The 24898-nt window shown below is 38.0% G+C and overlaps 1 protein-coding gene across 2 annotated transcripts in view; it reads right to left on the reverse strand.

Moving 5' to 3' along the window:
- Positions 1 to 15644, reverse strand: part of LOC131145673 (uncharacterized) — a 43456-nt gene extending 27812 nt beyond the window's left edge. Inside the window, exons 1-5 of one of the 2 annotated variants that reach the window (XM_058094876.1) lie at positions 15323 to 15644; positions 14895 to 15035; positions 12484 to 12575; positions 6247 to 6343; positions 2994 to 3037 (exon numbers count right to left, since the gene is read on the reverse strand). In XM_058094876.1, coding sequence (XP_057950859.1) covers positions 2994 to 3037; positions 6247 to 6343; positions 12484 to 12575; positions 14895 to 15035; positions 15323 to 15433 — 485 coding nt within the window. In that variant the 5' untranslated portion in view covers positions 15434 to 15644. The remainder of the gene's footprint in view (positions 1 to 2993; positions 3038 to 6246; positions 6344 to 12483; positions 12576 to 14894; positions 15036 to 15322) is intronic. The other variant, XM_058094882.1, reaches the window with a different exon arrangement.
- Positions 15645 to 24898: the final 9254 nt, after the last annotated feature.

Consider the following 24898-nt stretch of genomic DNA (forward strand, 5'->3'; position numbering starts at 1 on the left):
GAACACACCCAATTCTCTCCACAAAAAAAAATAAATAAATAAATAAATTATTCCACACCCTCCATGAAAAATAGCAAGAAAGGAACAAGTGAGAAACAGATACTGAACTGTAAAAACATAAACAACATACATTCCAACACAAAGCTTTAAAAGGCCTCCTACACTGCAACTGCAATAGATAGTCAGGGTTAACTCTATTAAGTACTAACCAAATAAAAGCCTTAATTGTAAAGGGAACCTTGGCCTTCCAAATAATAGGATAATGCAGGGAAGATATGTTGTGTCAAATGCTCAAAAAAGGTTTGCAAGAATACTCCCCTGAAGAATCAAGGACCCACGATTGATTGACCATCCAGAATAAGGACAACTACACTCCAATAAACATATCAAGGATGTAAAGCTCCAACACCTCCCTCTCATTAAGAAACCCATGAAAATGGAAGTCCCAAGAGAAATGATCCCCAATTAAATAGGAGGAAATAGGTTCATTGTGCAATGAGGAGAGCCCTTACAAATGACGAAATGAAGTGCAAAGAGATGGATCACCCACCCGAATGTCTTCCCAAAACCAAACATGGAACCTATTACACACAATAAATTTAGTATGAGGGGTAAAAAGAGGATCTATCTGCGAAATATACTTCCAAGGACTCTCCAGAGAACATCTCAACCACGTATAAGCATCCTCAAATTTCCCTGCAAGCCAAATTTACTTTTAGTAAGTTTGTGCCAAGGGAAGACTCCTCTAAAGGAAAATGCCAAGTCATTTACCCATTCAAACACATATCACAAGCATCTAGGGATAAAGCCTTATAGGGCCAACTACTCTGCAACAAATTGTTGATGCTAAACTCTATTCAGGATTACCAACCAAATAAAAGCTTTGAGTCTTTGACCTTCCGAGAAATCTTTTTGGCTCTCCAAAATATGATTAGCGAGAGGAAAAGACGTGAACCACAGAGTCAAACAATTAAAAAACAATTAACAATAAAACATCCCAGGCCCAAAACCTATGACCCCTCTTGACTGAAGACCGAAAAGCACGCAATAGATTCAGTGAAAAAGAATGCTCAACCACCTCCTGATCATTAGACCCCATTTGCTTAGCCATATAAAAAACATGTTTTGATTAATATCTTTGGACAAGAAAGGAGAAAATTGTATTATACATATTTTACACAAGAAAATGTGTTTGGATAGCTAGATCTAAATTTAGTTACTAAAAGTAAAAACAAAAAATGCATTTGAATAATCAAATTCATATTTAGAACAAAATGAAAGAAAGTTAAAAGAAAAATTGCACACTAGCTACAATTTCACCAGGTTCAACATCTTCCAAGACTACAGCTGAAGAAAAAAGCAAGAAAGCAACTGGTCAATTTCAGTTGCAATCAGCCTGCAACCATGGTGCACCTCTTCCTCTCCTCCACCTCCACCTCCACCTCCTCATCCTCATTTTCTTCTTTCTTCCCATTGTTCAGCTTTTTATTTTCAACTATTCTTTTCCGTTCTTCTTCTGCAGTTCTTTGAGAAATCAATGTTTAGACTAGGATCAGAAGTCAACTACTGCCAACCTCCATGGGTATCTTCATGCTGCAACTTGCCACAGGCCTTCATGGGAACCTTCTTGCTGCAAATTGCTGCCAGCACCAACATTTGTCCTTCTTCCTCTTATTGTTCTTTTGCTGCTGCAATTTTGAGGCGCTAGATCCACCAATGCTAGTTTTCCAGTCAGCAGTGAAATCCTAGGATCTACCATTCTTCTGTGGATTTCACCCTGCTCCAGCAATTTACCAGTAGCTTTGATGGTCGGTGATGGTTTAATGGGTGTAATCGACCACCAGTGTGAGGGAACAGGAAGGAGCAACATGTTTCATGTAAGAGGAAAATAGGTGGGAGCTTGGGTTTTGATCTTGGACTTCAGACACAATATCCAAATCAATAGAAAACATCTTTTTTTTTCATAATGAAAGAATTACATCAAGAGAGAAAATAGAATTTTAAAAAAGGTAGCCAACCAGAAATCCTCACAAACTTGATTCTTGCCTCCATCAGATCCATCATAATTAATCCAGCACAAATTAGATAGCTCCCACAGACCTTTATTCACCTTACTCTTCTCTTCATCCAAACAGACTTGCTGGATATGACAGCTACAATCTTATCTGATCGATCATTTTTTTTTAGCTTCAATATCCTTTCCGTCGATCTCTGCCATAGACACAGAGCTAGGCAAAATACCGCAGCTGGTTTGATCAAGATCTTGCTGTTCAGCTTGTTCTTTACCCGTGACATCTTTCATAAAAATAATATTACCTTCAGTCCTTTGAGTGCACTGATAGCACATGGGAAACATCACCAACTAAATCAGATGAATATGGAGACATTGTTTCCAGACCTCATCAAGTAATAAGTCGGCATCACAAACAAACTCACTAATAACATCACTCTCACTCTCATAATCATCACTCCATTCTCCTTTTCCTTAAAGTAACCTCGCTCACATCGCTTCCCACCCCTCATAATTTCTTCTTAAACACTTGGACATCATCGGATCAAAGCTGACTCATTTCTCCTCAAAAGGTTATCTCATTCCAATACCTGCCTTAGTACACTCAGCCTTAACGGATCCCTTCCTATTACTAACCTCATACATTGGTATTCTCGTGGCCATCTTTCATGCGAACCTCCTATCAACTCATTACCAAGGCATCTTTTGCTAAGCAAAACATAAAATAATTAATATTAGATGGTCTTTTTATTTAGGAAAAGAAAAATATTAGGCAAGAAAAAAGAAAAATTGCATGAAATCAACAATTAGTTTAAACCCTCCATACTATATTTAATTAGCCATGATTGAACGATAAAACACAACCCAATCAGAAAAATGAACTTAATCAAAACTTAATGAGGTTTTTTCTTTTTGGTGTTTGGAAGAAAGGTGGGAGGGGTTCAGCTAGGCAATTAAATTGAGACAAAATAGAATAACTTACTTTTCTCCATTCCAAGCAATCAGCTTTAGCAGCAATGGAAAAAACTGCAAATATATGAATGAAGATTAGACAAATAAGAAGTTGTAAAGCAAGAATAAAAATCAATTATCCAATCAGTAACACTGATGCTCCCTTACTCTCCCACCGCCCACTCCCCAAATCTCTTTCTCTCTGTGTGTCTGCCTGCGTTTGTTCTGCCAGGCATAGCAGAGGTAACACACGCAGACACAGCAAAGATAATCACAACTGGTATAATTAAAACAAGAAATACTCAATCACAATGGCCCAATTTGAGCATCAATGCCCAGAACTGCTTAGTTATGACCAGAGTCACCAGACCCATGGTGAAGTGTTGCAATAGATGCCAAATATCTCTCTAGAAAATTTCAACCTTTTGCCTGAGTTTGCATCATTCAAGCCAGATATATATATATATATATATATATATAGAGAGAGAGAGAGAGAGAGAATGCCAAGGAGGATGAGGGGTATAACATTAAAAATTTAAGGTATGAATGAACGAAGTAAGTTAAACATAGCACCAAAGATAAGACAAAGGAAGGACAATTAAGATGGTTTGGGCATTTGCAATGTAGGACAAATAACGAACCAATGAGGAGGTGTGGACTAGTTAATAATAGTGGCAGTAGGGGGGAAGGGTAGACCTAGAATAACTAGGCTGAGATAGCAAGTATTTGACAGCCCTCTATTTGCAAGAGGGTATTGCCCCCAGCACCTAAGCTTCCCAAAAACAATTAACTAGACAAAAGGAACAAGAGAGGTGAATCAAGTGAGACTAATAAGATTCTAGGAAGCACCGACACTGACACGAGCCACAAATACGACATGATAATAGCACAGTGATATGACAACGTTGAAAAAAATGAGGATAGAACACATCAGGGATATGTAAATTAATTGATATAAAAATATATACATATTGAAGTATGTTTTTCAATATTATGGTAATTTTGATTTAAAATGAAATATAAGCATCATTTATGCAAAATTATCATACACGTTCCACAAACTATACCTAAACAATCATCAGCTTCATACATATTATAAAGTACTGGTCCAACAACAAAAAAGCAACTCAAGGGCATGACTGATGGTGGCCAATGGGCATGGTTCATTAAGAATTATAAAAATAAAATAAATAAACAGATTTAAAGAGTGGCAAACAGGTGATGGCTTTAGAGAGAGGGGAAGAGGGGGTGAATTCTAGTGGGAGGTCTGACGCTGCTCTTCAGGGCTTAGCATAGTGGCACTGGGGCTCCAAGGTCCAACCACTCCAATATCAAACAACCTCTAGACTCTTAAGTCTCTCGACTTTCCCTTTTTTTTGGGAGGTTTTATGAACAGAATTAAAGGGAGCAATGAAACGCAGCATTTCGATGCAAGAAGTGTCTTGGAGGTATCCTAGTCATATCAGGAAGTGTAGTAGAGTGTCTCAGTAGTGCCCAAAAATTTAAAAATAAAATAAAATAAAAATAACTAATTTCCAACACATGTTGATATGCGTCAGGGAGTGCCAGGCACGTGTTGGCCTCTGATACATGTCGGACATTGACACTTCAGGCTTCCCTTCCATAAGTGTTGATGTTTCCTAGATAAGATTTCAAAAGAACACAACAAAGATATCCAACATCCAAATCCTAACATACCCTTTATAAGAAGGTGTGAAACTAAGTAGTACAGAAAGCTCCTCAGCCTCCTTATCATTAAGATCCCTGCAAAAGTGAAAATCCTAGGAAACACATTCTGCATTAAGAATAGAGGAGGAAATAGGCACATTATGATGTGTGGTAAGACTAAAAAGAGAAAGGAAAGCAACAGAAAGGCAATGATTTCCTAACAAAAGATCCTCCCAAAAAAAGAACCTGAAACCCATCCCCTGCTTCATATTTAATACAGGGAAAGAAGGGGTTGAAATCTGCGAAATGAATTTCTATGGATTTTTATGAGAAACTACAGTTCCAATCTAGCACCCCACTCATCTTGCTGAATTTACTCTTGATTACTTTAAGCCAAATAGAATTATTTTCCAAAAGGAAACGCCAAAACCATACTCCCACAAGGGCAACAGATTCCTGAGACCCTTCCACTCTCTCCCCCCCACCCCAGCCCTAGACCACAAATAACCTCCCAAAGAAAGAGAAGTCTGGAACTCCGAGTAAATGTAATGTGAACCCCAAGGAAAAGAGAGGCCCCTTATAACTATCAAGATGCTTAGAAATCTTAGCAACTGCTGATCCCAAAACAGCAAATACCGAGGATTACCACCTAACAAGACTCCTAGATAAGTCACATCTAGGCCCAGATTACTAGTACCTAGACCACACTAAACTACATTAATCTTTAGTCTGGACACTAACTAAAAATCATGTACTATGTTAAAAACATTGCAAAAAGAGGACCTATCATCAGGCACCAAAAATGGTGTCATCAGTGAACTGCAATGCAAAACTACCACATCATCCCCCACTGAAAAACCCCATCTAATCCTCCTATTCAAAACACCAGCAAGCAAAATTAAGAGAAAAGGAGACAAAAGAGCCCCTTGCCTTGATTCCCTAGAGGCCAAAAACCAAGAGTTGGTTCTCCATAGAACTCAAAAATAATAATAATAAATAAAAAAGGCAGAATAAAGAAAGACAACCTCTCCATCTCAAATGAAACCCCTTCCTATCCAAAACACCATCCAAAAATCTTCAATTGACCCTATCATAAACTACCTCAAAATCTCACTTAAACACCAGATCATTTCTCTTATTACTCCTAACATCTTCGAATATGTCAAGTTGGGCAAGGAAAAGCGTGGGCATAAATCACGCTTTAAGGGCCAGCCTAAGCTTGTCTTTGCATAATTATATAACTTAAGGAAGGCATGTGTGAGCATGCATGCATGCGAGTAGTTTAGAATCAGTTATACTACACATGCATACACACATGCGCACACACAAACTCATGGTTAAGCTTGCCAACACATATTAGTTAGATTTGTTGGCAATAAAATTAACATCAAACACCAGATATGCTGACAGTAATATTAAGAAATCCTCCCACTTGCTGTCCAGAAAATATCATGTTCTAGTATTAACAGTTCAAACATAATAATTAGAACAATTTATGCCTTTCGAAACAAATTTCCCCCTCATCAGGTTTGCAGATTTTCTACAGATTAGACATCTTTAATAATGGCCTCCTTCATTCATATTAGCAGACAGGCATTGAGAATTTCAGTGCATACCTGGGGCAGTAGGGTAGGGAAAGCACTCAAAAGTTTTTGCTTGTTTGCATTCAGAAAATTAAGTGTTGCTTCTGCAACAAGAGGATCTGCAAACTCACTGCAATCGGCATTAGAAACAGGTTGGAATGCGCTGATCATCAAATTACTAGATGTAAAATTTCAACTTTGGACGGAATCAAGAATATTAACAATAGAATAAATGCTAAAACAAAAAAAAAAAACAATCTATATGGAGAGAGAGAGAGAGAGAGAGAGAGAGAGAGAGAGAGAAAGATAACAATATAACATTGATGGCAAAAGAAAAACCTATTAAACTGTCCAATAAAGCTGCAACAAAAAGGTGTCCGTTACATACCTTGACCAAAGAAATATAATGGAAAAATTGTACTTAAAGTTCTACTAGGCCTTTTTTTGCAACAAATCATTGGTATTAATTCTATTGAAAATTGCAGGTCAAACATAAGCTTTGACTCTGGAAAGAACCTTTGGGCCCATTTGTTGCGAAAAATAATTCTCATCTTCCATTATAGTTTTCCAAAAAATTACAAAAAAATGCAGTTAATTTTGAAGCTTTACAACATTGTATTAAAAACTAAAAAATAAAAAAGTTTTGGCATTATTTGCTTGTGAAAATAGTTTTATTTTCCTGTTAATGGTCATTTTAGTCATCTAGCATTATTCGTTTTTTTTTTTAACTAAAACAACAAAAATCAGAAATTAAACCAACCAGTTCTTCCAATCCCTATTTAAATCCTGAAAGCAAGCTAGCTTCCCTGAAAATTCCAAACCCGATGCACAATAAAGAAGTCAAAAACTGAATCTTTTCCAACACCAAATATGAATTCAACTTCTTCCCAGAAAAAAATCCGTGCATTACATTCCAACCATAAACCCCATATACTTGCAACACTTTCATAGAGCTGCCCCGTCCTTCTTTCTTCCAAAGCCAGCAAAAGAAGTGATTAACAAGTGTTCCACCGAACAGGGGCATACCCAACTCTCTTCCATAAAACTGAACAAATTACTCCAAATCCTCCATGCAAAATCACAATGCAAAAGGAGAAGAGAGGCTGTTTTGGAATTTCTATAACAGAACAGGCAAACATCTGGAGAGAAAGCCTTCAAAGGTCTCCTAATCTGCAGCAAGTTATTGGTATTAATTTTGTTAAGCACAACCAAACAAGTAAACGCTTTAATTTTTGGGGGAACTTTAACCTTCCAAATAACAGGGAAAAGAGGAAAGGGAGAATTTGAATAGGACAAAATTCAAAGAATGGTTTATAAGAAACACCCCCAAATGATCCAGACAACCAAGAAGGAACATCCCTGCCCAAGGATAATCTGCAATCATTCAATACGGGCAACAAGGAAGACAACTCCACCATCTCCCTATCATTTGGAGGTCTATATAGGATTATTGTGTTAGTGTTATGTTAATGAATGAGAGTTAGTGAGGGTATTATGGTCATTGACATGTAATTGACATAATGTTACAAATAGAGGGAGAGACCTATCATTGTGTTAGATCTTCCATTTTGCCCAATTATTCAACATGCATCAAAGCAAGATCTGACCTAAATCCTAAGCTCAAACAAAAACAACCAAACCCTACACCAAATCCTAAACTTCAAACCTGCTGCTGTAGAAGGATTATCCACACCACCAAAAGACCAGAAGCAAATTCCAGGAGCTGCCACAAAATGCTGTAGTTACTGGAAAAGTCCTGGGCGCTGCTTTCCTTTCAGAAACTCAAAAAACACCTTATATTTCGCAAAAAAAAAATAACCACATAGCCACCCTAAGAACCTGCCAGTCTGCTGCTCTGTGAAATTTCACAGCTGAAGAGTGTCCCAAGCATCGCAACGCGGAGACCAGAAGCTGACAGCTCTGACTCCAGGCGCCATCGCATGAGTGTTTTGAGCAAGATTTCTGCTCCATTTTTTCCAGAATGTTCTAAATACCTCCAAACATCATAATATCAAGTTGTTCGCCATGCATTTCCTTCAAAAAATTCAACTTTTTTTATTGTTCACTCGGAGCACTCTGTTAATGGTTTTTTGGTACTGTTAGCACTGTGCTAGTTTGGGGCTCTGTGTAAGCCTTTTGGTGTCATGGAAGCCTTGTGCTATTTTATTTGTGGCTCATACATGGTGGGTTTACCTTGTTCACGGTTGCTTCAGTTGTTCTGGTGTTGTGAGTTTGATTCTTGGGGCTGTATCTAAATTTCTTGGTGCTGTGGCAGCCGTGTGCTAGTTTATTCGTGACTTATTCATTGTGTATCACCTTATTCATGGTTGTTCTGATTGTTCCAACAATTAATCTTGTTATCATTGGTCTAAGTTTGTGAGTGTTGGAATGGAATTGGCAAATCCCAAAAAGTACGGCTCCCCCCGTCAGTCACTTGTTTGAGTGAACCATGTACTTTGACTATCTTAGAGGAACATTCAAGGTTTTTGCAATATCAATCGTCTTAACAAGAATCTTATCACATTGCATATTTTGCCTAGAAAGGTAATCCTATAATCTTTATGTCATCTGGCATCTCTCCCCGTCCCACTAGTCCTTGGGTTATCAACTCTGTTTTCACTAACCATACGACAAATGCAACCAACTTTTTTCCACCCTCTAGTATCCTAAAGATATCCCTCAAGTTACCCTTGTTGATGGGTCCACTACTGCAATTAAGGGGATAGGAACAATGAATCCTACTCCCTCCATTTTTCTTTCCTCTATTTTGTACATTCCTAAATCCCCTTTCAATCTCATGTCAGTTAGTAAGATTAGAAAGTTACTAAAATGTTCTATAATCTTCATTCCTGATTATGTGATTATTCAGGATCTGAAGATGAGGAAGACAATTGGCACAGGATGTGAGGCTCATGGGCTTTACTACTTTGAGTTTATCTCTCCTCTCATTGCCTGCACTGCCGCTGCTACACCCCTTTCAAATACATTGTCGCCTTGGTCATCCGTCCTTGGACAAGTTGAACAGCTAGTTCCTACCTTGAGTTCTGTGTCTAATCTTGAGTGTGAGTCTTGTCATCTGGGAAAACAACATTGTCCTGGGTCAACAAACAGGCAGTTAGTCCATGCTAATCCATTCCAATGTTTGGGCTCCTAGTCATGTCACAGCGAACTTTGGGCTTCGGTATTTTGATACATTTGTCAGTGACTACTACAGGATGATGTGGTTGTATTTAATGAAAGATCGTTCTAAGTTGTTTAATATTTTTGTGCCTTCTGCTCTCAAATAAAGACTCAGTTTGATATGCCAACTAGGATGTTTCGTAGTTATAAACTTATAATGCTAAGGAGTACTCAAGTTACTACCTATATGACTAATTTTGGTATGATCCATCAATCATCTTTATGCCCACGCTCTACAACAAAATGGAGTTGCAGAGCAGAAAATAAATATTCTCGAAGTCACTCGTACCCCATTGTATCAAATGAATGTCCCTAGAGTTTTTTGGAGTGATGTCATGCTCACAGCTTGCTCCCCAATCAATAAAATGCCATCATCTGTCCTTGATAGTAAAATCCCATATTCAATTATCTTCCCTAAAGTTCCTTTGTTCTCCCTTCCTCCTCGTATATTTGGCCATGCGTCCTTTTCCATCAGTTAACTCCAGGAACGGATAAGTTGAATCCACACACCATCAAATGTATTTTTCTTGGTTATTCCCATACTCAAAAAGGAATATTGATGTTATAGCCCTGTTTTACATCGATTCTTTGTCTCAGTTAATGTCACCTTTTTTGAGTCTACACCATACTACTCCAATTTCTTGAGTTCTGTTGATCTAGATGAGTCTCATCCTCTGCCTTGGCTTCCATATCCCAAACTATTATCTATGCCCTATCCTCCAACATCTTAATCAAGTATGAAAATTTATCATCGCTGGGATTATATTTTACATATTTTACAAACTACACTTATACAATCATCAACTACAGCAGTACATCCATATTAAAGGGCATTGGTCCAACCAAAAAAAATAAAAAACAACTCAAGGGCATGGCGACTAGTGAACAATTTGCATGGCTCATCAAGAAATTGTTTTTAAAAAAGAAAAGATTAAGAGAGAGTGGCAAACTAGTGAGGGTTTAGAGAGAGGGGGAATTGTGGGGGTTGAGAGGTTCAACAATGCTCTACAGGGCTGACACAGTGGTGCTAGGCCTCCAAAGCCCAACCACTCCAATGTCAAAGAACCTCTCAACTCTAAGTCTCTCGACTCCTCGTCATTTTTTTTGGGATTTTTTTAATAAAATCAAATAGGCCAACAAAATGCAGCATTTCGGTGCAGGAAGTGACCCACAGGTGTCCTTGTTATGTCAAAGGTGTCTTAGCTATGTCAAAAAATAAAAATTAATTATTAGTTTCCGACACACGTCGGATACATGTTGGGCAGTGTCAGATATGTGTCAATATCTGACACATGTCAAACACCAACACTTCAAACTTCTACAAGTGTTCGTTCCTAGGTTTGAAAAAGAGTAGTAGTGGTGTTCGGTGAGATAAGTCAACCAAACAATTGGGTGAAGGAGTACAAGCTAGCATCCTCTGTAAGGCTACTGAGTGTTCCAAAACAAGTTCTTAGACCCAGCCATCAATTTGCTTCAAACGTCAAGGTTTTGGACAACGATCTATAGAATTTCCTAAACAAGTAATGACTATTACAAAAAGAAAAATAAGATGATGATGATGATGATGTCATCCAAGTATTTTAAGTTGAAACATAAGTCCCAAGTGACTTAGATGATGATGGCAACATGAAAAATGTTTAGCTCTTCAATTTTTCCTCTCTTCCGTCTTCCGACAAGTTTGAAGATAAAGAAGATTGGAGACAAACAAGCGCCTTTAGACTCAAGTTATTTGTCGAAAGCAGCTTTGTACTTTGGTTGCTAATCTTGTAGTTGTAGAAATTAGTTTCTAAGAAGCTATGAAGAAGTTAAATGTGGAAGTTGAACCTCATTCCAATCCCATACGAAATTGATTGAGTAAATAATACCAATTTGAATGTCCATTATCATTCCTTGTTTACACTCAAAATTGGTTCAATTGTGGAGACAATGCAGTGTGATATCCTTCCTCTCAAGATATGCCACATCCTTCTGGGTCATCCATGATTGTTTTACAGGAGGGTTAAGCATGATGCCTAGGAAAACTCTTATGTCCTCTCCATCGACAAGAACAAGTATAAATTGATGTCATCTCGAACTCCTCCACTCACCAAATTAAAGTGCACTGCCCATTCCTTTCCTATGAAGCAAGATGATTCTATTCATGATGATGAACTCCTTTGTGTTTTCCCCAACTCAACGAAGACAAGCTCCTTTCGGAAGGAAGGGCTTGATGCAGGACAAGAAATGAGTACTTGAAGGATCATTTTGACTTAATTTGGGGACAAATTTGAAAAATAGGATCAAGGCAATGTTGGGTCTCAAACCCAAATGTGTTTAGTTTACCTATAGTAGGACTATGTGTATTTGGGGGCTTGTTTGTAATATATGTTCGGGGTTCTCTTATAATTTCATGTATTTTAGGGGTTTGTGTGATTTGCGTTATTTAGGCTTTCTTATAAATAGGGGTATGAAAGCCATGTGGAAGTTAGCTTCTATAAATTTGAATTGAGGATTGAACATGAGTTCTTCCTCCCCCAATTGTATCTCCTTCTTCCTCCTTTCTTCTTCTTCCTTTTTCCTTCTTCTTCTTCTTCCCCTTCACTCTCCTCTATTTATCTCCATATTTTCCCATGGTAGTACTTGTACTGTTCTATTAAATCAAAGATTTTAGGAAAGAAAGAAAATGAGAAAGAAAATAATAAGGTAAATAGTTCACATACTTTCTTCTGTCCTACATAAGATTATAAATAAGAATTTATCCAAATTTAATAAAGATTGAGTAAAACTGTAAAATGAGGGTTTAGGGACATGCAAAGCCAAAAAGTTGTAATTATTTTATGATATACTTTATTTATCGTGATAATCAAACAAAGAATAAGGAGTTCCTTCACATTTTTTTCTTTAGTGTTACAAACTTCTTGATCCCAACAGTGCATAAAAAGATAGTGGTTTTAAAAGTGTTTACTATTACCAAACAACTATAAAAATGATTTTGAGGTCTTTATTCTATCAAACACATTCAACTAAAAGAGAAGATCAGAAAATATTCTCACAATGTAGTAACCAAAAGATAATATCAAAAAATATTATGACAATGTAATGCACCATTACCGGCTCAAATATGAACGGAAAAACATCCTTAGACTAGGATCAGCATCATGCAGAACCTCCTCTCCAAAATCAAGAAAAAATTGAAGAATAGCCTGATGGACGGGGGAAAATTAAAGCATGAGCAACATGGCTACATTTTCACATGGCCGTGCAAACAATCACAAAAATACTCACAGAGGCAGAAGAAGAAAGAAAACAATAAATATATCATCCACAGAAGAAACTTAAATAGTAACTAAATAATTTAGGTTATAGTTCTACACTAGAAACCATAGGCATTTCATGGACAAACTTAGGACACAAAATCACTTTCTCATTTAACATCATACTTTTAAGGCATCTGTTACCTTTCAGAAAACAGAAGGTCAAAAACAAAATTTACATATGTGATTAACAGTGAAAAGCAGTTCTGATTACCCCCTTAACTAGAAATCTAATATTCTACTATCATCCAATACAGAAACTGTTAGCACTTCTTAGACCATTGAATTTCCCAAGCCTGATTTTTCTTACCTTTCTTCCACTCTTCAACCTTAACCATTACAGAATCCAAAACAATTCCCAGATAAATTGGAATGAAAAAAAAAATAGAAGCCCCCTTTTGAAAAAAAAAAATAGATAAGGCGATGTTCATGAAGCTCTAGAAAACAGCTCCACCAACAAAATTCAATGGCAAAACGAGTTCCCCTCCCAAATGGTCAATGATGAAGAATAACAGCAGTCTTGCCAGAAGGGATAGCAATAAATTCTTTTCAGAAAGAATCCAGCAAATTAAGGGAGCAAGAGAACATGAGAGTTCGCAAGACATTGCTTCAATGTTGCAATGCTTCCCGTGCAATGAAAACAGACACAAGGGAAAAAACCAAGTTCCTTTTAGTTGCACAAAGCCAACAGCACCCAACACATACAAACATGAGAAGAAGCCAAATTCCTTCAACTTAAACAAAGGCACCAGATTACAATGCACTAAAACAATCATTTACCATGAACTATTTCAAAATATATAGCTTCCTCCTTAAATAGATTAGGAGCATCACACATTGCACCAGCTTCAGTTCCTTTCTTATTCAATGTAGAATGAAGTAATAAGGAATAAACAAATAAGAATAGCTATTACCTTTATTCAAAATTTCTACTTCCACTTTACTTCATAACCAAGCATAAGGCTTTACAAAAGGTAAGGTTACACTTGGTTAGCGGAATAACTATTTCTTGGAATAAGATGGAATACAGTAAAAATTTTGAATACAGGTAATAGCTATTCTTCTTTGTTTATTCCTTATTACTTCATTCAACATTGAATAAGAAAGGAACTGACATTCCTATGGTGAAATTTGGGAATAGTTATTCATTGTCTATTCCTTGTTATAGATTCATAAAAAGTTTCACATAATTATTTGTTTTATGGTAACAATGTTTTTTATATAACTAATTATAACTAATCTATTTTTAGGAATAGGCATTCTGCGAATCAAGCATATCCTAAAGATATTAGGCTGGCAAATCCATTATTTTACTGCACAAGAACTTAAGCTGTTAACAATGCAATTATTGTTTCACATGTGAATATTGGTCAAAATATCCTAGGTGGTGATCCTCAAGCCCTAAATATAATTCAATACCATCTGAACATTAGGTCGCAAAGAAAGAAATGAAAATAGAAGATGATGTGCTATGCTGTATGGATACTATCATTTATATAATCATATCCAAATCCATCACCATAAAATATGTATGTGCATGGGTATTTGTGTATTAGATCAACCATTTTGATTGTAATGATCATTGCAATTTTATATATATATATATATATATATATATATATATATTAATTTCATGCATTTATATATATGTATCATTGCAAGGGTTGAGAATAATAAAAATTATTAGAAAAATGCATGAAATTAAATATACATATATATATATATATATGTGTGTGTGTGTGTGTGTATTAACAAAATCTACTACAAGTATTTTATTTTATTTTTTAAAATTAGTACAAGGTGAGCTTAGTGCCTTCTTGAGATCCAATTTCACAAAAAATTTGTGGTTTGTGTTTTGAAAAATGGGAATGTCTCTGAGCTTCAATCTATGTTGGTGGGCTTTACAGTGTTTTTGGATTCTTATCTTGATTGTTTTGGTTTTTGTTTTTGTTTTTTGGGTAACTGTTCAAGGAGAGGATATTTAATGAATAACAGGTTGCTCAATTTTGTGGCTTTGCAACGCAGAGCTCAATCAGGACAGTACCATAGACAAGGTACAAATAGAAATCCAATATTCAGACCACATAACACAAGTGAAATGGTAAGTCGAATTACAATTGATGGTTCAACGCTGGCGGTGAGTTAGAATAAAGTTCCAATTAAGTACAGCAAAGCAAATAAACAGAAATTAGAGAAATGATCCCAGACCAATAAGAGAAGGCCATTAGTGGTCCGAGATTGTGAAATGGAAGCCACCGAACGTTGAAAAAGCTTGTTTAATGACGGATAAACCCTAGCAACCAAATCCTCAGATTTCTCAGCTTTACACACTTCGTACAGCTTTTTCACCTGTTCAACAAAATAAACTATTCAATTGGGATGACGACTCCGAGAGAAAGACGAGGGAGAGAATCAGATCGAAAGAGATATGCATCAAATGAATAATAATAATAAACGAGAACAGCACAGATTCACATTACATAAATTTCTTTTCTTGATTTGAAAACGAACATACTACAATTATTTATTCCAAAAGCAATAAAATAAAATAAAAAAGATTAGAATCTCAAACTCAACGACGCCTACAGAAAGAAATTCACGCACGCGCACTCATAGAAAGAGAGAGAGAAGCTAACGGAATAAAGGAGAGAAGGATCAGAAGCCGGATCATTGGCGAAATTGGAGTCTCTGGCACTAGCAGACAACGATCTCAGATGGAAGTCCCAGTCTCTGTCTCCAGCGGCCATTTCCGAATGAAAGGCGAAGGGAAGAGGAAAGAAGGTTCACACAGCTCTTGCTACGGTGCAACCTCAACGGCTGGCCGTATGCCTCCCAACCCCGAAAGCACGAGGGCGAAGAACTGAGAAGCCGGGGCGCGAAGAGCAGGGTTTCGTATTGCGCCCGAACAGCATTCTAGACTTCGCAGAATGGCTCAGCGGGTTTTTTTTAAAACTATGCGTTTCGAAAACACGATTTCAGCTATTTTATACTCAAAACTACCATAACCCTAAAGTTGATCACATTTTTTAAATTCCCAATCAATTTAAGATATTGAAAAACTTCACTCTTATGAAATTTAATAATACCTTGAACTTGCAAATATATATATATATATATATATACACATATAATGTAATAGTTAAATATGGATGTCAATTGTCCTGACATTATTAATTAGGGCCCATGACTTGAAGATCAATAAATTTAGTAATCTCGTATTTTTGTATACGATTAACTTATGAAGGGATGGAAAATATAACTTATTTTGGTGTTACCTTAATTTTCACAAAAACATAATCCCTTTTTATTCATTTCCTATATTATAACTATATTTTGTCACATGACTTAATGAAAGATATAGGAAATAAAAAATCATATGTTATTGAAAACCTTGCAATTTTTTTGCTAGGTTAAAAAGTTCAAAATCATGATTTAAAATTTAGGGAATAGTCCACAAATTAGTAAAATTTAAAAAAAAAATTAGTGTTTAATTGACTCTAGAGTAATGTTTGGGAGTATACATTTTTATGAATGTAGAAAAAGTGAAATGTAATTTTATACTTTTTTTAAGATAAAGGTAAGATTATGATGAATCATAGTAACACCCGTCTTTACCTGCGTTCAAAATTCCCTTTTCTTCTTTAATACTTTGGAGCGGTTGGCGAGTCGGGTTCGGATCCTGAATCATCCGAGTTGAGTTGAGCTGAGCAATAATTTTGAGTAATTTTGACTTCGTCGATGATTTTGACTTTCTTGATGATACTGTGGACATGGTATCATCGTTTTCAAGGAAAATCTTCTTTTCTTTCTGAACAAGGGGAGCTTCTGGACAATGAGATTTTGCAAGCCATGCACGAACATTACCTTCAGGCATGGTGAATTTATCCCACCAACGAATCTTGAAGATTCTTCGTAAAGTTTTGGATTGACCAAATGAACTATCAGATGGGGAAACAAGAACATAATCCCAGCAAAAGATCCAAGTGATCATGAAGAATGAGCAAAAGAAAAGGAGACTAGCAGACTCCTCAAGACGTCCTTTTGAGTAATCTAAAGGGAGCTTAAAATTATTTCTAAAAATATCAAAATCATTTTGAATATCTTTTGGGAAAATCCCTGCTTTAGGACCAAAGTAAGAAAACCATGTGAAAAACCATTTTGGAAAATGTTTTCCAAAAGGGATGGAAAATATAACTTATTTTGGTGTTACCTTAATTTTCACAAAAACAGAATCTCTTTTTATTTTTATACGTATAAAAAGTCATTTCTTATATTATAATTGTAACGTCCCTCAATTTCTTCACAGAAAATGTCACATAATAGATCAAATGGTCAACTCGTACCCGTGGGTAGCGGGGACTCCTGTCAAACACAACGGAAAACCTAGCAGCAGTAAACATAAAATCTCAAACATCCAATCATAAAACATAATACCAGAGCTTTCTATAACATTATAAAACTGTATTTCTATACATCCCCATATATATCAAAATATCTCTAGAGTCAAACACAAAATAACTTTGACCCTATTACAAAATCTTACCCTTCTCACAGGGTAATCTCACTAGCTCAACGGCGGCCCTGACCCTCCGGTCTCTCAGGGGCTCCTGAAAAATTAATTAATGTTGGGGGTGAGACACTTCTTAGTAAGGAAAAATAAACTAAATACAGTTGTGTGGCAACATGAATATTTAAGGTACATATACAATACATTTCATAATTCTGTAAACATCCATCATATCGTACTAGATAAACATATATTTTCACATGTGTTAATAAATCACAACATACATAAAATCATCTGTTATAACTGTAGTACTGAAAACAAACCCAGGATGAATAGCTAGCTGGTGTCATGTATTACCCCCCATGACGGGTTGTGCAGCCCAAAGGCGAGACCCGACAATGGTTGGCTGACCACTACCGAATCAAATATGACTGTAAGTACAATGAGCCCGCCACACCCTGGTCCGGATTGCCAGGTGGACGTCCACACTCTACTGAAAGCCACATCGACTATCCATCTCTCATCCCTTCGTGGGATGGTTAGCACTAATCTAACGTAGATATCTGATCTACACATATAGCTACGGTACCGAGCCACTGAACTAAACTAAACTAACATCCTAGTGGTGATAACATATAATACATGATCATATATATAACATCATTATGGCCTCGTGCCGAAAATATAGTAATTACGGCCTCGTGCCGAAAACATAAATACATGGCCTCGCGCCAATAACATAAATACGGCCTCGTGCCGATAACATAAATACATCCTCGTGCTGATAACATAAATACATGGCCTCGCACCCATAACATAAATACGGCCTCATGCCGATAACATAAATATATGGCCTCGCGCCAATAACATAAATACGGTCTCGTGCTGATAACATAAATATATGGCCTAGCGTCAAAATTGTTTCAGGTATATATATTATGAAAATACATCATTTATCATATAATCGTCAAAACCATTACAACATAACTCATCTTTTCACAATACCTGAAAACATGTTTCGTTCGTAAAATTTTTCAAATCATAATACATTCCACGTAAAACAATATTCATGCCACACATGTGCTGTAAAAAAAAACCATACTTCATATTCTAAAATCGTGAATTCCTTACATCTCATACATACATATATATTTTAATCATCATAGCAGTATTTTCTCAATCGTACATTTCATTCGTAATACACAATATAACATATGCTTTTCTGAAAATAAATTTACTCATAATCAATAATAATTTGCATTAAAAATTACTGCTTTAGTTTATTTTCCTTACCTGACTATTGAGAAATTCGTTAGGACCCAAAATTTCACGCCCTTGGCGCCCGAAATTTAACTCTTGCAATTTACATTTTCCCTAGATTAATTAATCTATTTCTCCAAAATAATACTCATCTAGCATTCCCTATGTTCCATATACCTCAAATTAATATTTAAACTATTATTTAACATCCCCACTTAATTTTCTAAATTTTGCCTGCTGGTCCCAAATTACACCCACGGCGCTCACCCGGGCCCTAAATTCCAGAAATCCTACTTCAGTCCCAGATGCTTAATATTTTAGCATTTCTAAATTAATGCTAATTAATTAAAAATAAGCCCCTTAATAACCCCTGTACCCTAAATTTGGGATTCGGTCCGACACCCCCCACGAGAATTCCATCCCACTAGACTTGTAGAGAATCATCCCTAGATTCTCGTGGTGGTGTTCGTTCGTCAATTAGACTTATATTTTGCAAGAAATTAAAGAAAAAGGAGAAAATGGCTTACCCTAAGGAATACGCCTACGCCGCTCCTACCACCGATCCGCTCCGGTAGAAATGACGGCAGCGGCGAATGGAGTCCAGTGGTATCTTCGGAGAAAATTCGTCATAAAATCGAGGAGAGAGGGAGAGAGAACGTGAGGAGAGAGAGAGAGTTCAGAGAGTTGCAGAGAATAAAATAAAGAAAAGAAAAAGTAAAGAAGAAGAAGAAGTAATCCTAAAGCTGGAAGCTTCAAGATGTAATAATAATAATAATAATAATAATATATATTTAATTAATATTAATAATAATATATTTTATTAAAAAAAATAAATTTTAATTAAATTTTTTTATTTTTCTTTTAAATCCGATTAATTAATTAGTTAATTAAAATTTTAATTAATTAATTAATTTATTTATTTTATTTTTTTTGAAATCAATCCACTAATTTTTTATATCTCTTTTTGGGGTTTTCACACTCTCCCCTCCTTATAAAAATTTCGTCCTAGAAATTTGTCATTCCCCTGTTTCCCTTCCTTAGCAAAACACTTCCAATTTTTTTTATTAATTACCCTCACTTATGGCGGAAGAATACCGTAGTTACAACGAAGGCTCTGGGAGATCATAACTATTCAAAATTCTTCCAAGACCATTCACATTTTAAAACTAAAAACTTTGTCTATCTTACGTTACACTATACAAATAAAAACTACAATACTATTCTATTCACTTGACTAACTCAGCTCTAAACTCCACTGAATAAGTGCGGATATCTCTGGCACATTTGATCCTCTAGTTCCCAAGAAGCCTCCTCAATGGCATGGTTGCGCCACAGAACTTTTATCAGTGGAATCTTCTTCGTGCGTAGCTCCTGTTCCTTCTAGTCAAGAATCTGCACTGACACTTCCTCATAAGCTAAAGTATCGCCCAACTCCAGTGCTTCATATCTAATCACATGGGAGGGGTCTGGAACGTATTTCCTCAGCATAGAAACATGGAATACGTTATGGATCCTAGATAGGACCGGTGGTAATGCAAAATGATAGGCAACTGGACCCACTCTCTCAAGAATCTCGAATGGTCCAATATACCTAGGGCTCAGCTTACCCTTCCTCCCGAACCTCATAACACCCTTCAGCGGTGCCACCTTCAAGAATACGTGATCTCCTATGTCAAACTCCAATTCTCACTGACGAGTATTAACATAACTCTTCTATCGACTCTGCGTTGTCCTGATCCTGTCTCTGATGAGTCTGACTTTATCCTGAGTCTGCTGTATCAGCTCTGGCCCCAATACCTGTCTCTCACCAACCTCATCCTAGTACAAAGGGGATCGACACCTCCTGTCATACAGTGCCTCATACAGTGTCATCCCAATGCTGGCCTGGTAGCTGTTATTATAAGCAAACTCAACCAGTGGCAAATACTGCATCCAACGACCTCCAAAGTCAAGCACACATGCTCGCAGCATATCCTCCAGAATCTGTATCGTCCTCTCTATCTATCCATCTGTTTGAGGATGAAAAGTTATGCTGAACGACAACTGAGAACCCATGGCCCCTTGCAGACTCTTCCAAAAACGAGATGTGAACCGTGGGTCTCTATCTGAAACTATGGACACTGGGACGCCGTGGAGTCTAATTATCTCCTGGATGTATAACTCAGCCAATCTGTCTATGGAGTAGCTAACTCTGATCGGAAAAAAGTGGGCAGTCTTCGTCAATCTATCCACCATTACCCAAATAGCGTCATGTCCATGCAATGCTGGCGGTAATCCTGAGACAAAATTCATCGCTATATGCTCCAATTTCCACTCAGGAATGTGAAGTGGCTGCAACGATCCCGTCGGTCTCTGGTGCTCAGCCTTCACTTGCTGGCACGTCAAACACTGATCTACATACTGGGATATCTCCCTCTTCATGTTGCTCCACCAGAAGGACTTTCGAAGATCCCTGTACATTTTAGTGCTACCTGGATGTACAGTATATAGGGATCGATGTGCTTCCTCCAGGATGACTTTCTTGATCTCAGGATCAACAAGAACGCATAACCTGGTACGGAACCTCAAGGCTCCATCATCTGAGATTCTGAACTCTGGTTCCTGACCATCCTGTACCTATCTCATAAGCTCTACTAGTTCTGCATCATTCCTCTGAGCTGCTTTAATCCTCTCCTATAGAGCTGGCTGCAAAACCAAGTCAGCAATGAACGTCTGGTGATTGCCCTCTACCAGCTCCACACTGAGCCTCTCTAGATCCATCTGAATTAGATGTTGAATCTCCACTACAGATATAGATGATTCCACTGTTTTTTGACTCATAGCATCAGCAACCACATTAGCCTTTCCCAGGTGGTAGCTAATAGTGCAGTCGTAATCCTTTATTAGCTCCATCCATCTCCTCTGCCTCATGTTCAATTCCTTCTACGTGAAGAAATACTTTAAACTCTTATGGTCAGTAAATATCTCACACCTACCCCCATATAGATAGTGCCTCTAAACCTTCAGCGCGTAAACAACCGCCGCCAACTCTAGATCATGGGTAGGGTAGTTCTTCTCATATTCTTTCAATTGTCGTGAGGCATAGGCTATTACTCTCCCCCGCTGCATCAATACACATCTGAGCCCTTTATGATACGCATCACTATAAATTACGAACCCCTCTTCTCCTGAAGGAATCGTCAACACAGGTGTAGTGATGAGTCGCTGCTTCAATTCCTGGAAGCTCTATTCACATTCATCAGACCACTCAAACTTCACTCTCTTCCTGGTCAATCAAGTAAGTGGGTCTGACAATCTAGAGAAACCCTCAACAAACCTACGGTAGTACCTAGCCAATCCTAGGAAACTCCTGATCTCGTGCACGTTCTTTGGTCGTACCCAGTCTACTACCGCCTCAATCTTACTTAGATCAACAGAAATACCACCCTTGGATGTAACGTGTCCAAGGAAGGTAACCTGTTCCAGCCAGAACTCACACTTCTTGAGCTTCGCATATAGCTTCTTCTCTCACAACACCTGCAACACTATACTCAGATACTCCTTATGCTCCTCTGGACTCTTTGAATACACCAGTATATCATCAATAAATGCTACCACAAACTGATCCAAGTACTAGTGAAAAACCCTATTCATAAGATCCATAAACACTGCAGGAGCATTCGTCAATCCAAACGGCATAATAAGAATTCATAATGACCATACCGTGTTCTGAATGCTGTCTTCGGAACATCTTTCGCCCCGACTTTCATCTGATGGAACCCGGAGCGTAAATCTATCTTCGAAAAGATCTGTGTCCCCTGTAACTAGTCAAACAAATCATCAATATGGGGGAACGGGTATTAATTCTTGATAGTTACTTTATTTATTTCTAGATAGTCGATGCACAACCTCATCGAGCCATCCTTCTTCCTCACAAACAAAATCGGTGCTCCCCAGGGTGACACACTGGGCCGAATGAACCCCTTATCTAACAGCTTCTGCAACTGCTCTTTCAATTCTTTCAGCTCTGCCGGTGCCATTCTATACGGTGCCTTCGAAATCGGCACTATCCCCGGAACCAAATCAATAACAAACTCTACTTCATGATCAGGAGGTAATCCTGGCAAATCCTCGGGGAATACATCAGGAAAATCTCTCACCACATGGATATCCTCCACCCTCAGCTCCCCTTCTGATACAGCTTTCACACAGGCTAAATATCCCTAACAGCCTTCTGATAGTCATCTATGCGTCTGAATAGCAGATAATAACTGAGGTGGGGTGTGCACACGTGATCCCACGAATCTGTACTCCTGTCCCTCTAGAGGTCTAAACACTACCACTCTCTGATGGCAATCAATGCTAGCATAGTGGGCAGTTAGCCAATCCATGCCCAAGATTACCTTAAACCCATGCATGTCTAAAACCACCAGATTAGCTAACAAAGACCTTCCCTGAATATCCACTGGACAGTCCCTAAGTACCTTTCTACATACCCCTACGGTCCCAGTCGGCGTAGCAACAGACAAATTAATTTCTAACTACTGAGGCTCAAACCCACATAATTTAACATAATCCCGAGCGATAAATGTATGCGTCGCCCCAGAATCAAACAAAACAGTAGCTTTAAATGACAGTATTGAAATAGTACTTGTCATCACATCTCCTGCCGCCTCAACATCACCTGACTTCAAAGCAAAAACTCTGGCTGGGGCCATATTCCTCTGCTGGCCTCCTCGTGGCGCCTGATAACTTCCTCGAGCAGGTATAGGAGCAGTACCAGTCTATGTCGGACACTCCCTCATCATATCTCCTGGCTCCCCGCACCTATAGCAGACACCTCTCCCAGCACGACACTCTCCCAAGTGTCTCTTCCCGCAAGATGGGCAAGCTGGAGATGGCTGCATACCCTGGAAACTGAGATTCCCGGTCTCCTGTTTCCGGTCCCTATAATAGTCACCTCTCTTCCACGCAACACGGCCGACTCCCTGCTAGGAACCAGAAGGTGTAGACCTCTTCTTTTGCCTCTGCTCCTCAGCCTCCAACCGATCACCAATTTCTGCTACAGTGGCTCGGTCAACCAGCTCGGCAAAGTTTTGCAACTTCAAAATCGATACCTGCTTATGAATTTCTCTCCTCAAGCCTCTTTCAAACTGTCATACCTTTTTCGCCTCATCTGGAATAATGTACGGGGCGAAACGAGATAGCTCGATGAACCTCACCGCGTACTGTTGCACTGATAGCTGTCCCTGTTTCAGATTTAAGAACTCTGCAATCTTAGCCTCTCTGGACGAGGTTGGAAAATATCTATCGAATAATATCTCTTTAAACCGTTCCCATATCATCTCTACATGTACAATCCTCTGCTGCTCTAATACTCTCACCGCCGACCACCACCTCTCGGCCTCTCCAGTCAATTTATATGTGGCAAATAGTACCCTCTGTTCCTCAGAACACTGCAGCACTGCAAACATTTTCTTTATCTCCTGCACCCAATTCTCAGTGACTGCAAGATCTTTTCCCCCTGAGAAAGCTGGAGGATTCATCTTTATGAACTTCTCTATCGAGCTACTGTGGCCTCCAGACGGACCACCTTGTCCCTTTGAACTTCTAACAATCTCTGCCATCACTTGCTGTGCTACGCAGCGTAAAACAGCATTTGACTCACTACCCATAGCGCCCGAGGGTCCAGCACCCTCACTCCCACTGGCATGGGCACTATTGCCACCAAGGTCCATCTTGAAAAACATGTAACTTAACTCAAAACCTCATTCTCTATACATATCACTCAGCTCATATGGTATATTTTCCTAATTGACACATCACTTTTGATCTTAATTCAAGGTTCAATCCTGCAACCTAGATACCCAACCCGACGATAGTTTACAATGAATTTCCTGAAGTCGTCACCCTAAGAAAATCACACAAACTACCACAGAAGTCTTGCATCTAGACTACAAAATTAGACCTCAAATCCCCTTATCCTATACTCTAGTATTATTACTGCTGCACTTTAGAGTCTACAGAACCTAGTATCCTCGGCTCTGATACCAAATGTAACGTCCCTCAATTTCTTAATATAAAATGTCACATAATAGATCAAATGGTCAACCCGAACCCGTGGGTAGCGGGGAAACCTGTCAAACACAGCGGAAAACCTAGCAGCAGTAAACATAAAATCTCAAACATCCAATCATAAAATATAATACCAGAGCTTTCTATAACATTATAAAATTGTACTTCTATACATCCTCATATATATCAAAATATCTCTAGGGTCAAACACAAAATAACTCTGACCCTGTTACAAAATCTTACCCTTCTCACAGGGTAATTTCACTAGCTCAACGGCGGCCCTGACCCGCCGGTCTCTCAGGGGCTCCTGAAAAATTAATTAATGTTGGGGGTGAGACACTTCTCAGTAAGGAAAAATAAACTAAATACAGCTGTGTGGCAACATGAATAT

This window comes from Malania oleifera, chromosome 1 (assembly GCF_029873635.1).
Source record: "Malania oleifera isolate guangnan ecotype guangnan chromosome 1, ASM2987363v1, whole genome shotgun sequence".
In the NCBI taxonomy this organism is placed as follows: Eukaryota; Viridiplantae; Streptophyta; class Magnoliopsida; order Santalales; family Ximeniaceae; genus Malania; species Malania oleifera.